Raw genomic sequence first — 15,685 nt, 5'->3', positions numbered from 1 at the left:
GGGTATTACTTCGCCTAGGGTGGAACGAGGACCGTTTATTTCCATTTGCTGTACGAAGTATATCAATGTGAATCGAGCCCTGTAAGATACCATTAATTGAGCTGCGCCAAGCCTGGACAAAACAATATTCAACGACCAACATCAACGAGAGTACGAAGTAAAAGCGAGCCGGATCGATGAGATGTAAGTGATCCTTCACTGTCCGACGGCGTGAAAGCTGCAGTTGGAAGGAGGACAGGATTCGAGAACAGACCTTGGGATGCACCCATGCTTCGTATGTGATCTTCAGACTATTCTTGCTTGCATGGGAAGGAGGAAAGAGGTGCGGGATGCATCGATCCAATGCCCATTACGAAGTACTCTGCCTGCCATTACTACAGCTGGGAACACTACGGAGTACACTTCGTACTCCGTACCTTCCCCCAGCAACAGGACATTAGCCGGTGACATGTGAGTGAACTTTGTAGTTTTGTACTAGATCGAGTACGGCAGGCAGAACTCGGGAGACAAAAATCCCAGAGAAAGAGAGACCAGATTCACCAGTGCCATCGGAACGATGTTACCCATGGCCCTTTACGCGATGTCGTAATGCCACTTTGCAGGTGAGCAGCCATTGCCAGCCAATTTTAGTGTTGCGCGGCTCCAGGCCCTATCACGATTCAACACTCGCCCCTCCTTTATCGGCAGCCAAATGCAAGAGGGCTGTAGGAAGACGAGCCGAGTCGCGAGCAAGTACTCGAGAGTCGACGGCCTCTAGTTCGACTGACTGATGTAGAGAAGCGAAGTTACAGTAAGTATACACCAATGCTTCGTACTTGGAATTGTTCTGCCCCGATTTCCTCACTTTCCCAGACCCAGACCCGGACCCAGATCCATGCGGGATACCTGGATTCCTCTCGGGCGCAGTCAAGCAGTTAAGTTGGTCGGCTTCTCCACTCTCCACAGTTCCGCCGTTGCCCCGTGGCATGACTTGCGTTTCTTCATACGAGACCGGGGCTCGAATGATACCTTCCAGCCATTTTCTGATTCTGCCTCGGGCGGACACTTCAGCACTTGTAAGTGTTCTGCAGAAAGTGGAAAATCACTGAGAATCAACTCGCTGGGACGGGGGCTGTGTAACGCTCCAAGAACTTCCACCGCCTCTTTCATCCCGGGCAGATCATCACGCAATGATAATTAATATTACTGTTTCCGGAGGAGGGGAATCAATCTGCTCACACTTTGTGGACGGCTGAAGAAGATTTCAAATCCCGTCTTTCAATCCCGGTCGAGGTACTGAGTATATTGAATTCTTCGGCTACATAGTACGCTCCCTTGAGAGCTCCCGGCACGCCATGGACCAACTGGGCATCGAAGGATTCGATATCCACATCATTGATGGGTCAAGCTGACCCAATTAACAATTGAGGGCAGATTCTTAACCTTCTTTAACTCATATCTGAGAAAGGAAATTGTGAAACTGCCAAGATCTACGAAGTAGAGGTCTCACTGAAATCCGATCTCCCCTTGGCGATATGATGGCCTGGCTCGCTTAATTTGCAGCCGTAATCCGCCAGTTTGCGATCGCGTTTGGCTAAAACAAACGAGGGAGACGAGCGAATGGGTTGATTTCACGGCTATAGTACCAACTGCGAAATAGAGTGTCCGTAGGGTTCGCTGCCTCTTTCGTTCTAAGATTGGCGACGGCGCAGCACTGGATCAATTATCGGTAACTGCATGCGCATCGCGTCAGCAACGATCAAACGGTCTGGTCAGCCTAGGTAGGTGTGGTGTCGTATCAATCTATCTTGATTTTTTCGGTTGAGGCGTCACCCTGTAAACCCCCCCAGAAAATCGGGCAATGTCTGTTAAATAGGGCAGACCATTGTTGCAGTGCGGTTCGTGTCGACTCGATGGTGCATGCGGGTACTGCCACGCCCAGACTCCTTTCTCAGGCAAGGCCTTTCCAACTATCGTGAGCTTCTGGCACCATATTTTTGCTATCGTTGCCCATGTATGCGTAGGCTCCTCTGTCCATGCCCGTTTTTGTCGGCTCCGGGATAATAGTGTTGAAAACGGAACGCGAGCCATTTGACCATGAATGCGGGCGGGATTTCGTCTTCATCAGCGGTCCGTCCACTAGGTCCGTCCACTAGGCGTCGTCATACATAGGCCCCGTTGCTGTTCAAGCTCGCCCGGATGCCTGCCCCTCAAGAACAAGGGTCTTTTAAGTTTCCGGAAGCCCGCTGAGCAATTCGCACAGCGACCCCCATCTCCTGAGCAAGGATGAACAAGACCGGGGATCCAAAACTAAGTTAGATTCAAATGGGAACTCGTATAACCCCTCTACATTTTGTATGTTTGCTTCAGTTCGCTTTGCTCGTGTTTCCAAATATAAGTTCGCCTTTTTAATACTGGATGGGCAAATCCATTTGGCGAAGAGAAACAAAGTTCGATGTTGTATCCTGTCGTGGGACAGACGCCGCCCAAAAAGCCCACTACATAGACACCAACAATCACTCAAACATCCCTTACTCCCTTGCATCAAACTCGCCGTAAGAGAATTCCTGGAATGTGATCAAAAACTTGGAATTGCAGATGTTAGCCAGGAACAACCACCGACAACCTGCAGTTCTCACGACTCATTGCCTTCCCCCACCCACCATCTTCGTTCGTTCCCGGAATAGAAACACTCACAGAGGTGCGTGAGCCAAGACTCCGTTGGATTGTACCAGCAGAGGGATCATATCATGACGAAGTACTTAGTATCTTTGTTTCTCGCGATGCATCGAGCTGCAGTCTCCAACTCCACAGCCACAACCACGGGTCGGAATATCGAACATTCCCCCAATCACAGCCCGGGCGGCGTGTACGACGTCTAATCTTGGCTTAGCTCCGAAGTGGATAAAGAATCCAAAATGTGACGCTTGATACTGCTTTGCCCGGCACCATCGGCGTTAATTCCTTCCGTACTTATAGTTTACGTCTCAGTTGTGCGTGGCGTAGATCTGCCAGTGTGCCGTCTTTTGCTGGATCGCTGATATCATACAGCTTTCCTCTGTTTCTTGACATTTTTGTGTCTTACTTCCTATTCTTGTCCTGCAGCCGAGTGGAATTGGTGCGGCGCTTATTACGACACCCTTCTCTCGCTCGTGGTGTAGTATTTCTGTGAGAGATACAGAAGGATTGTCAGACCCAACTCGCCCAAGACGAACTAACTGAATCAACTTGGTTCTGGGTGGTGTCCAACAGCCGCCGTCCTAGTTCCGCTCTTCCGAGGTGAGGATTTCAAGACCGCCTCCGTACGTAGTCTCTTGCATAAGGGCCCCAAAAGCCATGGCTCGTATTTCGAGAATAGCACGTCCTTGGACAAGAGCGAACACCAACACGAACTAGTCTTCCTCAAAACGCATATCCGCCCAACAGGCCAGGGTAGTGCCTCCCCGTGGACAGAGAGCTAAGGGCGAACTATTGCCAAGCGTTTTCTCCAACCTCCCCCGTACCATACCTCTCGATGCGCATCATCGGTTTGAAGTTTCATCCACCCCCACACTCCCTCTTCTTTTTCTACAGTAATTTGCCCAGAAACTGCCCATCTCTTCCTCGTATGATGTATGTACGAAGTAGGTTGATCGTCGAAACGCCCCGAGTCAACGCGAAGCTGACACTTCGTGGCTGAGCCACGAGCCACCGCATCACGATACCCTCTCATATCAAGGCATTTATTTTCCTTCAGATCCCAAGACCCAGATTTCAATATGCAGGGCCGTGGCTGAAACAAAGCCACCAAGTGGATATGCCACTAGCGAGGCATACTGTCCTGCATGGAGAACACCCTTGTTGCTGATGACCTTTGCTAAGTCTTTGGTTGCTTGCGATTCGTCTCCCGTGGGCGGGATATTTGCACTCAAACCTTGCCCCAGTCATCTGTTCTAGTCTCTGGAGATGTTCCCTCTTGCCAAGATATTTGTTCATGTTCTTGGTAGGCCTGACGATTTTCATCCGTGTTGTAAGGCATGTGTCGTTCATCTTAAGCTTGAGTCTTCACTGCACCTGTTACATGCCCTCAGTCTATCACACAAAACCATATCCAGAAAATAAGCTTCGAAAATAAAACAGTTCCTCAAAAGATAGTCAATGGCTCCATCTGCACCTCAAACATTCAATGTAATGACCCATATTCTAATAACGAGGATGGCTGGTAACCTGCGAGGGTCAACCCACAGCCTCCGGAATCGAATCCGGCAATCTCGGCTCCCGATATCCAACCTCTCACCGGTCCAAGTCCATCCATTCTCGAGAACCTGTGCACCCTCCTTGTCCAAGCCATACATTCGCTTCCCGATGCTGCCGATGCACCGCCGCGTAGAACCTCCAGGCAAGGCTGAAACGTCAGATTGAAGAATAAAAAACGGAGATAGGATATTGTCGTTCACTGGTTGTGGCTCGCTGAAGTTAGGCACAGCCTTTTCGAGTCGTCTTGAGCCTCCCACTCGGCCCGATCCGTTGCATTCATATAGCCCCAATGTCTAAGCCATATCTAGGACACCTCGTGGGCCCTCAAGTTAGGTGTTATCGCCAGCGTTGCGAGTATCGATTGAAAAAACGAGCACAGCTAAGAAAAGCTGTACCAGAGGTAACATCGGTCATCAGAGCAAAGAGGAGATGCATCTCGATACGGGTATTGTTTTACAGCGATTGCCTGCAGGTGGAAGAGTCCTTGGAGTGGGAACTGATGGAAGTGCGCTCTATATCGACCAACTTTTAGTCTTCTGTAGTTTATATCGTAGTTTATACCTAACGCATCGAGGTTACCAGTTCACCCAAAGCATCAAGAATGTGAGAAAAGACAAGTAAAATAGTATACGAGGTTTGTCCTGTTATACATGGTACACGACCGGCTACTCCCCAATCCTTCCCGTATCGGTCTCGTCGCCCCTTCCAAAATCATCCGAGCAAACGAATCCAGGTCGGCGCGGGAGGCCCGGGTCCGGGGTCACGCACCATTCCTTCCAACAATACCGAAAAACATGGTCTAATGGTCCCTTCTCACGCCCAGCAGCCCGTTCGCGCCCTTCTAGGATCCGATGGAGGTAAAGATGTCCGTCACCGACCTGATGCCACTTTCCTGAGAGAGATGATGCCGAAGATTTGGGCAGAAGACGAGTTCTTAGCGGCTTCTATCCCTTTAATCCAGCGAGCTCGTAACGTTGGTGAACTCGCCTTTCTCCAACTTCGTCTTCCAGAAGATAGGGTTCGTATCATTGAAGCCATGCTTCACCCATCCGGCCTCCTTGACATGGTACAGGTTGATGTAACCACCCGAATAAGCATCCCTATGCGTCGCCGCAAGGATACTCCTGCTCCCCAACTCCAACGCCTCCTCATCCGTCAAATCGTATCGGTACTCAGCGTCCAACACACCATAGGCAAACGTCTGTCCGCTACCAACGCAGAAAAGGTTCCCCTTCAACCTCGTCCCATCGCTGTCGACATAGTACAGCGCGGGGCCTTCCTCCTTGGTGACGCCAGCACACATGGTTCCCATGCTCAGACCCATGCCCTTGTACGAGTAGACGAGGTTCGCCAGGATCTTGGACGCCGCCGCCACCGAGATGCGGCGCTTGTGTCGGAGCTCGTGGAGACGGCACTGCATGCCCAGCCAAGCGAGCCAGTACTGGCAGTCGGCGGCACCACCAGCCATGGTGCCTAGAAGGACAGAGTTGATCTCGATGACCTTCTTGACCGTCTGCGAGGCGATCCAGTTGCCGGCCGTGGCTCGGGAGTCTGTGGCTACGATGATGCCGCCCTGGAAGAGGAAGGCGAGCGTGGTGGTGCCGTGGGCGATCTTGATGGGGCATTGCGGGTTCGATCGGTCGTCGGTCGCTGAGCGGAGCCAGGCTGAGGGCTGTTTGATGAGGCGAGGTCAGCATTTTCCAGTATCATTTCATCTGCAGTGGAGGAAAATGCCAACCAGCTTGAATACAGGTGAAATCGGCAGAGATAGAGAGTAATGAAGAAGTTGGAGCGTATGAACTTACGTGAGTAACTGGAGGCATGGCAAACTTGAGGGACAGGGCAGGGTTCTCAGCGCCCATGATGTCCATTTCCTCCTCCTCGCCGAACTGCTCCTGCATCATGGCCGCAGGACGGCGATACTTGGCTACTAGTGCGTCCATCTCGTATGATATTTAATTGACGACAATGATACCGGTGGTCGGAGGTTCGAAAGGCTATGGGAGCGGAAAGGCCAAGTAGGTGATGATCGATGGATCTCTATCGGAAGGGTAGGGCGAATGTTGGAGAATTATTATCGGAAAACGAGGAACTCAATAATTCGGTGGGATCAGAGTAAATTCAAATTGGTTTAATACAGAGTCTTGATGTCGGGAATCAAGAGAAGGAAACGTGATGGAATGACCGACGAAATAGTTGTGTGGTTGTTGAGCGGAACTTGGGTGACGAAGAGTCAAGAGCTCAGGCAGCTTCTGAGCGCGTCACCTCGACAGCTGTGCTCCTTCCTGTTCCTGCTCACTCACAGCAAGGCTACCATGTACTTCGTACCCGTCCAAGCACTCTGCATAGTCCGTGGCGTCTGTGGCTGATTGATCAGGCTGGTGTAAACTCACGTGATCAGAATCTTGACACTCTCACAGAGCCTGAAGACGCCGTCAACTCACATCAAGGGATCTTGAGTATTTGAAATGGAAAATGGAAAATGGAAAATAGAAATAGAAATAGAAAATGTATATCATGGAATTATTCCTATCATAATCGTGTCTAGGTTTGCCTTAAAAATCCTTCCGCTATCGCCGTTCTTTCACAGTTCCTCTCATCGAGCCTTGAAACCAATCTCGCTCACCCTTCCAGGTAGAGCCATCACGAACTCACTCTCAACTAACCGAACATGAAATAAATTTTCATCTTATTAAAAAATTTTTGCTCCAGGTAAAGAACACGGCAGAAAAGGACCCAAAACACAAGAAAACAAAACAAAGAGTGTTGCGACTAAAATAGAAAGCACAAAAACGAAGTAAAGAAAGAGAGGAACAGAGAAAAAGGAAATCCCGGTAGTCATAACATGCATCATATCCCTATAAGTCCCGCCAATTTTTCACCACGGACGAGCTTCTTCTTCTTCTTCTTCTTCGAGAAGCGGCCCCCAATTCTATACCGCTAACCACCACTGATGTATTAAATTACTCCGCGATGGGAGTCGTCTCCCTACTGCGTGACTCCCGCTTGCTGAGGAAACCCCTCTTGAGCCCGGAAGACTTGGGGCTATCCGTAGGCGCCAGAGAGTCCGAAGTTGGAACGAATGAGCTCTTGATGACGACGGTGCCCTCGTTTATCTTGACCTGCTTCTCCTGACCGCTACCGCTGTCATCGATGAAGAACATCGTCTCGCCCAGGTCATCATCGCTTCGTAGCTTGTGGTGCTCCTTCACTTGGATCTGGAAGACGGCGTCAGGTTGGCAGACGAACTTGAACGTCTCATCAAACTTGAACACGCCGTCCGACGCGTCGCGGTGCTTGGTCTTGCCCACCGTCTTCTGTTTGGGCGCCGTCTGGAAAATCGCCACGTAGAGGTCATCTGAAGTAGGGAAACCGCTCGCCGAAATGACGTTGAAGGTAGCTGTACCCGACGCCACACCCGGAGGAAGCATGCTGTTTATCGAGGCTTGACCTATGCTCTTAGTGCGAGAGTGGCCCAAGCTGCTGTGCGCCGTACTGGGCCTGGCAGCGCCATCGGCGTCTGCGAGGGAAAGTCCGGTTGCGCGCTTCATTCCGAGACCGGGAATACCGCCACCACCGTTAGTAGTGATTGTGGGCACAGGCACCTCGGGGATACTTGGCGTCGAGGATCCCGAGTCATCATCCTTCTTGCCCCTGAAACCACGCTTGATGAACGAGGCTCCCTTGCCCACGCCGTGGCCAACGGCTCCAACTGCCTTGACGGGCACACCCGCAACACCGGTAACAACGCGACCGGGCGCTGAGGCGAAAGTTCCGGCGAAAGTCGAAGTACCTTGGCGCTGTCGAGTGACATACGACGGTCGGAAGACCATCCGTAGCTTCACCGAGCCAGATTTAGCATCGAGCAACACCCGAGTCTCCATTGGCCTAAAAGGCTCGAGTTCCGAAAGGCTGATGTCAGCCTCACCAAGGGGATCCGGCTGGCTCGCGAGATCCCAGTCCCAGACAGAGAGGCGGAATTTGGCCCCCGTTCGAGATGGCACCGGCACTTCGAAGTACTCGTTCCATACAGGATTCAACGTCTTCTTGATTGTCTTGGTCTTGTACACCTCCTGCCCGTTGAGATCGAACTTGCAGTAAGGATCGCTCTTGCCGTTCGAGTCGGCAGCCTGAAGATCCTGGGCCTCGATCACATCGACACGAAGGGTGCCCATGTTGTTGATGCTCTCGCTGGGATCGAGCCGCATTTGGATGGGGACGTACTTGAGGCTAATCTTGATAGTGCTGATGCCACCATCTTCACCCTTGAGCTTGAGCGTCGTGGGGTTATTCTGGAACAACATGTTAGTAAAGTAATTGTACACTAAGTGGAAGTTACCAGAACAACGAGATATGCCTTACCAAGCACTGCTTCAAAGTATCCAGGGTGTTACCGCCCAATCGAGCAATGACATCATCCTCGGCACCCTCACGACGCTTGTCACCTTTGCCTTCCGTCACTCTGAGCGTCAGCCGAGAGAAGTCGAGCTCACGAATCACGCAGTCGCCAACTTCCTCGAATTTATGCGTCCTAGACCTGGCGACTGATGACACGTAGGATGGGAAGGCCATATCATCAACGAATACCTCGACGCGGCAATTACTCCTCTGGAACTCCGCATCCATGAGGCGGAAGATGAGGAGGCCAGTTTCGTGCTTCAGGAGCTCCTCCGGTGTCATGCGAATCTTAGGAGGCTCTGGTCGCTCCTTCTTAGGATGGCCATTCGCGGTCGGAGTAACTGGCGTTCTAGGAGTTCTGGGGGTGCTTGGCTCGCCATCGACTGCAGGAGCCTCGAGACTAGGTCGACTCTTGGCCGTCGAGATGGACCTGAGATCGGACGAGGGCCTCGGGCTCGGAGTTTTGCTGACAGTTCCGTTGGCAGCTCCATCGGGGGTTCCGTCAGCAGCCGCCTCACCAGCAGCCGCCTCCTCTTCTTCGTCTTCAGGATCAGCGATGTTGAGGCAGGGGTAGAACGATACGGTGTAAGTCAGACGACCCTTCTCGATACCCTTGCCGTGGAGACGGAGACCATCCTTGTGCACTTCCTTTTCATCATGAACGAGGTATTCACCGTTCTCATCCTGGTGAATATACTTGCTCGTCTGGACTTCGATCAAACCAAGGCTGCGATCTTTACCCATCTTCTCGGCATCCATGACATCAAGGGTAAGTCTCTCGCGAGATGAGTGGACAGGGACGTAGAGGACTTCGTCCCACTCGGGGTTGAGATCGTTTTGGAAGGTGACAGTTCGGGCCTTTTCGATTCCAGACTGCAGGACGCGGACATAGGGATCCGACTTGCCCATAGCCTCAAAGTTACGGAGATCGTTCGCGCGGATAAAGTGGAACCTCATAACACCGATAGGCGTGACGTAGCCTCCAGTGCCGGCCATGACACCAGAGATAACAACGGGCTTCCATTGAGCCTTCATCTTCACACGGCCGGTCTTGGCGTTGGAAAGCATGAACCACTCCTTGCCTTCTTCGGTGCAGTCGAGAAGATCGGTGAGCTTAATCTGGTATTTTCCGAGGGTTTGGTCGCCGGCCAAATCCCTGTCGTCCTTGATAGTGACGCCGAGTTTGGCATGCCTCTTGTCTGTGATGAGCATTTCCTTGTAACCATTGTCCCAGATGGGATTGTTTGTGCGCTTCAACTTCTTGGTAGCATGGACGTCATGGCCGTTGAGGTGCAAAATGGCATACGGGTTGAGTTGGCCGACAAGACTCTTGCTGCCATCGAGTTCCTTCGCCTGCTCGACGGTGAAGCGCAGAATACCCTGATTAGATTCTGGGGGCGGCTCCTCCGTACCATCTTCGTTCTTTTGACCGCTAAGGACGGGGAAGAATCTAATATCGCAGGACAAGATACCACGAGCCTTGCCGTCGGACGTAACCTCGAGTCGCTCATTCTCATACTCGGTAATCTCCTCGAGATTTTCAAGAGGGAACGAGGCAACACCGAGCTCTTTGTGCTTTCTGATTTCATTAAAGTCAAAGACTTGCATGCACAAAGTATCGTTGAAGGTGGTGACAATGATGTAGTGGGTCTCGTTCCATCGTGGATTGGCAGTGTCTTTGATGACCTTTGTCCTTGCGAGCTCTGTTCGCCTGTTTAAGGTAAGGACGGAATAAGGATCGACGGTGCCAGCGAAGTTGTCCGTGTTCTTGAGGCCCTGTGCACCATGGATGGTGACGGCGAGTACGCCGATGGCCTGGTCGACAGGAGTACCCGACAGCATCTTGGCGACCTCGATGGGGAAGACATGCGGGGCATACATCATGGGGGCAAGGTTTCCGTGAATCTGCTCGAGGATGAAGCTCTCCAAACCGGGAATAATGTTGATGTCAAAACCAAACATTTCACCGCCAAGAGGCTTACAGACATAGTCGATGGTGGGTCGCTCGAGGAAGCACATCTCAACCTTTTCGATATGGGGGAACGGAATCTGGAACTTGATCTTGAGTCGCATGAGGCCTGAGAAAGCCATATCTTCAACAATAACGTCAAGGCCCTTGCTAATCATCGCCTTGCCAATTCGGATCTCGAGAACGACCTTGGGGTTAATCTTGTTCTTGATCTGGCGGGAGGTCATATCGGCCGTGTCATTGGGGGTGAAGCTGAACTTCCAGTCCATGATGACGACATCGTCCTCGGCCTTGGGATAAGTCTTGACGTGCTCCATCCGCGGCGGCTTGGAACCGAGAGTGAAGGTCTTGAGCTTCAAGCTATCGAGGAAAGCAGGAGTGGCGGTGCTGAGAACCTGGTCGACCGAGTTGATGATGGTCTGGGCGAGGACAGGTTGGTAGATCGGCCAGAACTTGACAAGGAACGAATTGATCCATTCTAGGGATTCGGTATCCGTGTCGAGCTTCTTGAGCGCCATCTCGCGCGTGATGTCGTCGCGGAAGTTTCGTCGCACGCGCCGAAGAGAGGTTCTGTAGTAAGTAGCGCAGAAGGCCATAATGATGAAGACCCACCCAAGGCCACCACCCAGCACCGCGACAAGCCACGAAAACAGACAAGCGAAGACGATGACGGCGGCATTATGGTACCAGTCTACATCCGTCAAAAGTTAGAATATCCCTTCTTGGTTACGGACAGGACACATGGCAGTGTGTAGAGTAAACTACTACTAACCTCCATAGAGATGATTAGGGAGGCTATCCTCCAACCAGGTAGAATGATCTAAGAGGCTCTCGCCTTCTTGAACACCCTCCGCTGGCCAACCGAATTGTGGCGCCCAACCGGTCTTGGAGAAGGGAACCTCGCCAGATTCCGGATCTTCGCCGTCCCTGACGGGCCTGCCTTCCATATCCTTGGGTACATCCAAAACTCCGGCAGTTGTGGCCTCGGGCAGGTCAGTGACAGGCATGCCGCTCTCGTCGGCGTCTGTAATGACGGAGAAGCCATGGGGTCGTTGGAGGTCTTTCGGGATAGCCTAGAAAGCGCCAGGAAGAAAGCCAGGTTAGCCTGTGGTCTCAGAATACCACTTTCCGAACGGCTGAAATAAGATTGGGAAAAAACTTACAGCTCGTGCCTTGGCTCGCTTCTCCTCGAGGGTGGCGTCAGGGTCGAACGTAAACGCAGGCACACCAGCATTCCTGGCTTCTTCTACCATCCGCTCCTGGGCTCTGTTAGCGCTGGCGAGGGCGGCTTCCTCCTGGGCCTTCGCATTTTCAACGGCGGCCGCTTGCCCGACGTCCACCGGATCTTGTTCAGTCCCCATAATGGCGATGAATTCGGCGCCGACCGCGACACCGAGTATGGATGTCTCCTCTCGATCGAAGCTGGAGGCTAAACCGTTCCGCTAGAAAGATAGACTAGTCCTTCTCGTCGGTCTCGTTATCACTGCATCCAAGTGCGTACCCTTCTCTGTCGAAGGATCAGATGCTTAGCGCAACCCCCAATTGAATCTGCTGGGAGCTGAGGCAATGTAACAGGAATGGCGCGAACAAGGGGAATCGGTTCGCGGCCTCGCAGAAACTTGTCGCAGGAAATTGGGGGAGTATGGTTTCGTTGGGGACTTGGGGGAAAAAAAGAAGGAATGGAAATGAGAGGGAATTGGGATGAGCTAGCTTGAGGAGGCCGAGATGGCCCTATAGGCAAGGCAGCTGGGTCAGAAAGTGAAATTAGGACAAGGGTATGTTGAGGACGACCTGGCTAGCCAAGCTCCATCAGTGACGTGATCCTTCTCTCAGCTTTGGCTTAGTAGCTAATTAGCTGGCCGTAGCCGCATTCTAGTTCTTGCAGAAGGTAACAAGGGATAAGAAACAGGATGCACTTGTAGAGAGGAGGGAGAAAAGAAGAAGAATAAAGGAAAAGCGGAGACAGAGATGGAGACAGGATAAGAGCAGAGGCACAAGGGAACATGAAGTGAAGGAAGGTCGCTGAAAGCAGATGCACGTCAATTCCAAGATCTTGACCCAATTTGGCTCAAGCTGGATTGCAGCACGACGTAATGCCAGCTGTGCTGGGAATGATTGATACAAGGAACATTGGTGAACTGTGCCTGTCTAGCTTAGCTGGCTGGGGTCTGGTGAAGTATTGAAGTACTTCGTACACCACTATGTACTCAGTATGCACCTGGTATCATTAAAGATTTCTCTCGTCAATGTTACGTCGTACTAGGTACCTGCACAGCCTCCAGCATCCATACAGTGTGTCTCCATCAACTCCAGAGTCCACAATCAGTGTGAGTTTTGTTTCCTCTGTGTGTTCCATGTTCGTTTGTCAAAGGAAGAAATTCAAGCTCAAAGCCCAACTCATCAAAGAGACATCGAATTTCAGCATTAAGTGGCACCTCGAAGGTGGTCTCCCAAGCACCAATTGATAAGCGCTGATCCGCGCAGTTCTACTACTTGGAGGTCGTACTTAATGGGGGAGGCCAATCTTGCCCGATGGGTTAGTATGAGTTGATATCCTGCAGCCTGAGTATACCTATCTATTGATGGATGTGTTTCAACAGAAGCCCATCCGTCCGAAGCAGTGTCTGAATTCTTATTGACCATCGACCCCTCTGAAAGTTTGCAGGTGTGGACAAAGATGAACTCATTCTCAAATTAAACTGCTGGTCCTACATGGGCGAATCCCGCCGTTATTGTTACATGGCCAGATCACTAAACTTACTAGCGACCAGAGTCTGAACATCTGAACCTAGATTCAAGATTACACAGTGTGGCCCTGGGGTCCTGAAGCCACGAAACAGGGACAGAATGTAGAAGCGACCTGGTCGCCAGCAGCGTGGGTTCCCTCCAGAGAGTAGGCCTTGTCGAGGGGGTTCAGTGGTATTCTCGAGCGGAGATCGGACATGAATCCCGACGTTTCTGGGCATCCTCGCCTGATTGACAGTCGATCGGCAGCTACGAAAACCATCAACAAGCCCAAAGGTATTAATCGTCGGAGTTCAAAGGAGGAAGCTCATGACTGAACTAACGAGTTTCTGCGAGCGCCAAGCTCAATTTGACAACTTGTCCCCCAGAAGAGGTGGTCGGTCAGTCTGCCCCAAGCCCCCTCAGCGGCTCCACAAAGGCAGTGCACTCAGCTCTCGTCCTAGTGTCTGGTGTCTGCTGGGAGAAGTAATTTTACTTTGTTGTGGGAAAAAACGTTAAAAATTGCCACTATCACACAGGTGACAGAAGTATCGACATGAAATTGGGCAAATGTAAGTCCGCAGGAGCTGGGGTTACAACATGTTCCCAGCTTCCGTTGCTGGCTGTCGATCCGGGCTAGTTCCAACGCGCTGGACCCCAAAAACCCTAGGATGATGACCATTGGTCCTGGGTGTCCTGGGTCGTTCGGTCTTGGTACGCACTGGAGCTTGGAAAAATGCAAGACGCACAGGGTAAGCCCGATTCGATGCTGGGGTTTGCGGGACTGCCGAATTGTAGTGTACGAAGGAAGAGCGGAATATCAGTGGGTTCTCCGAACTCTCCAACCCTACTCGTGCCGAGCTGCACAAGGTTGCCCAAGCGGATGGACAGACCGAGATACTTCAATGTCGTGAATTGGACCCAACCACTTTAGCCACTCGGTGTTAGTTTCACTCTCAGCTGGTCAAGGGTGCCGCCTCTAATGTACTACACCTCCAACCCACCTCCAGCTGTCGCTAACCCGCACCCTCCCCGACACTACGCTCTCTCTCTCTCTCTCCCCCCCCCCCCCCCCGAAGTAATCTATGTACACTAGTACATACCCATAGTGTACCTCAGCATCCCCACATAGATTGACAGACCATGAAGGGTCTTGCCGCGCAATCCCTTCCAAATAGATAAAAGTGCTAAATCCCAACCACACCAAACGAGTAACTTCCAGACGGCGCACACCTCGGTATGCCCGTGGACTCTGTTCTTTGAACCGTCGTGGGACGAACAATTGAACAGGAGATATTGATATCCACACTCTCCGGGACTTGCGATTCCTCCGCTGCGGGAGAAGCGACATATTGCAAGTTCAAGGTTCATCTCCAGTCTAAAACCACCAAGCGATCGGCGATCTTGACAGACGTCCAATCTCTCCCAGTCCTTGGACAGCCTCTTCCCGATGACCGGTTGATGTCAGAGTGCCGTCAACTTAGTTTTCTTTGTACGTTTATTACTCGGTTGGCATCATTGGGTGTTGCGGTCCGTGCATCCCGCTGGCTCTACACTAGTGTACTGAGGTACCAACTAAGAGTTCAATCCGCCACTATCACGGACGACTAATGTTTGGGATGGAACATTCCCCGACGTCAGATTTGCTCAATTGCCCTTTTCTTTGCCTTTTCTTTTTGGAGCTTGCAACGACACCGCAAAGCCTCTGTGAAGTGGGCTAGTGACTTCATCTATGATTCAACTTCAATCTTCCCATACAAAGTAAACAGAAAGAATCAATATTACTATACGTACTTCTGACATCAAGGAATAGTCGATCAAGTTTCTCGGAGTCAGATACCCTCCTGTTCAAAAAAATTCGCCTATCCTGGTCAGACCTCTGCCCTAACGATCACTTCCTTGTCGTCAAGCATCGATAGAAACCTCCTGCTGCATATGACACCAAACCTTTCTCGGCTGCCCCTATCAGGTAAGAGTTCCCAAGACTGTGCATCAAATCGATCTTTTTGCAGGTTTAGCCCCGAAGATCTGTGAAGCCCCAAAACCCCAGCCGCACTTTTCACGATATCCCCCCAGCCACTCGAATTTGGCAAATCTTCGTGCACAAAAAAGAAAGGAAGATGCCGAGAGGTAATAAGTCATAGTGTTCTCGCTAATAAGCCACCGAGTTTTATTAGGTTGTGAGGGAATAAAAGTGATGTCTCATGTTCGCGATCGATTTCGCTTATTCCCGCTGTTGCATTCGATCTCGTTAGTCTTATCTGACTTGCAGTGTCAGAAGTATTAAGCCCCCTCCGCCCCCACGTACCAAGTACATTAAGATGCTGACGACTTCGCCATTCATGTCCCCCACCGCATGTAGATTCCTATTCCTTTCTC

At 51.4% G+C, this 15,685-nt stretch overlaps 2 protein-coding genes across 2 annotated transcripts; both read right to left on the bottom strand.

Moving 5' to 3' along the window:
• Positions 1–5,167: 5,167 nt before the first annotated feature.
• Positions 5,168–6,158, bottom strand: SAPIO_CDS3640 (Proteasome subunit beta type-5; the record flags this gene model as incomplete). Its single annotated transcript, XM_016786394.1, has 2 exons — positions 5,168–5,887; positions 6,021–6,158. The coding sequence occupies 2 exons, from the start codon at positions 6,156–6,158 to the stop codon at positions 5,168–5,170; spliced, it is 858 nt and encodes a 285-aa protein (XP_016644400.1).
• A 1,020-nt stretch (positions 6,159–7,178) lies between these two features.
• SAPIO_CDS3639 (C2 domain-containing protein) lies at positions 7,179–11,943 on the bottom strand (the record flags this gene model as incomplete). Its single annotated transcript, XM_016786393.1, has 4 exons — positions 7,179–8,507; positions 8,578–11,273; positions 11,355–11,655; positions 11,746–11,943. 4 exons carry the CDS (start codon positions 11,941–11,943, stop codon positions 7,179–7,181), a joined length of 4,524 nt encoding a protein of 1,507 aa, XP_016644399.1.
• Between the last annotated feature and the right edge of the window lie 3,742 nt (positions 11,944–15,685).

This window comes from Scedosporium apiospermum, assembly GCF_000732125.1.
Source record: "Scedosporium apiospermum strain IHEM 14462 chromosome Unknown SEQ_SAPIO_0088, whole genome shotgun sequence".
NCBI lineage: Eukaryota > Fungi > Ascomycota > Sordariomycetes > Microascales > Microascaceae > Scedosporium > Scedosporium apiospermum.
Note: the sequence above shows the minus strand (reverse complement) of the source record. Positions and strands in the feature narration are given on the sequence as shown.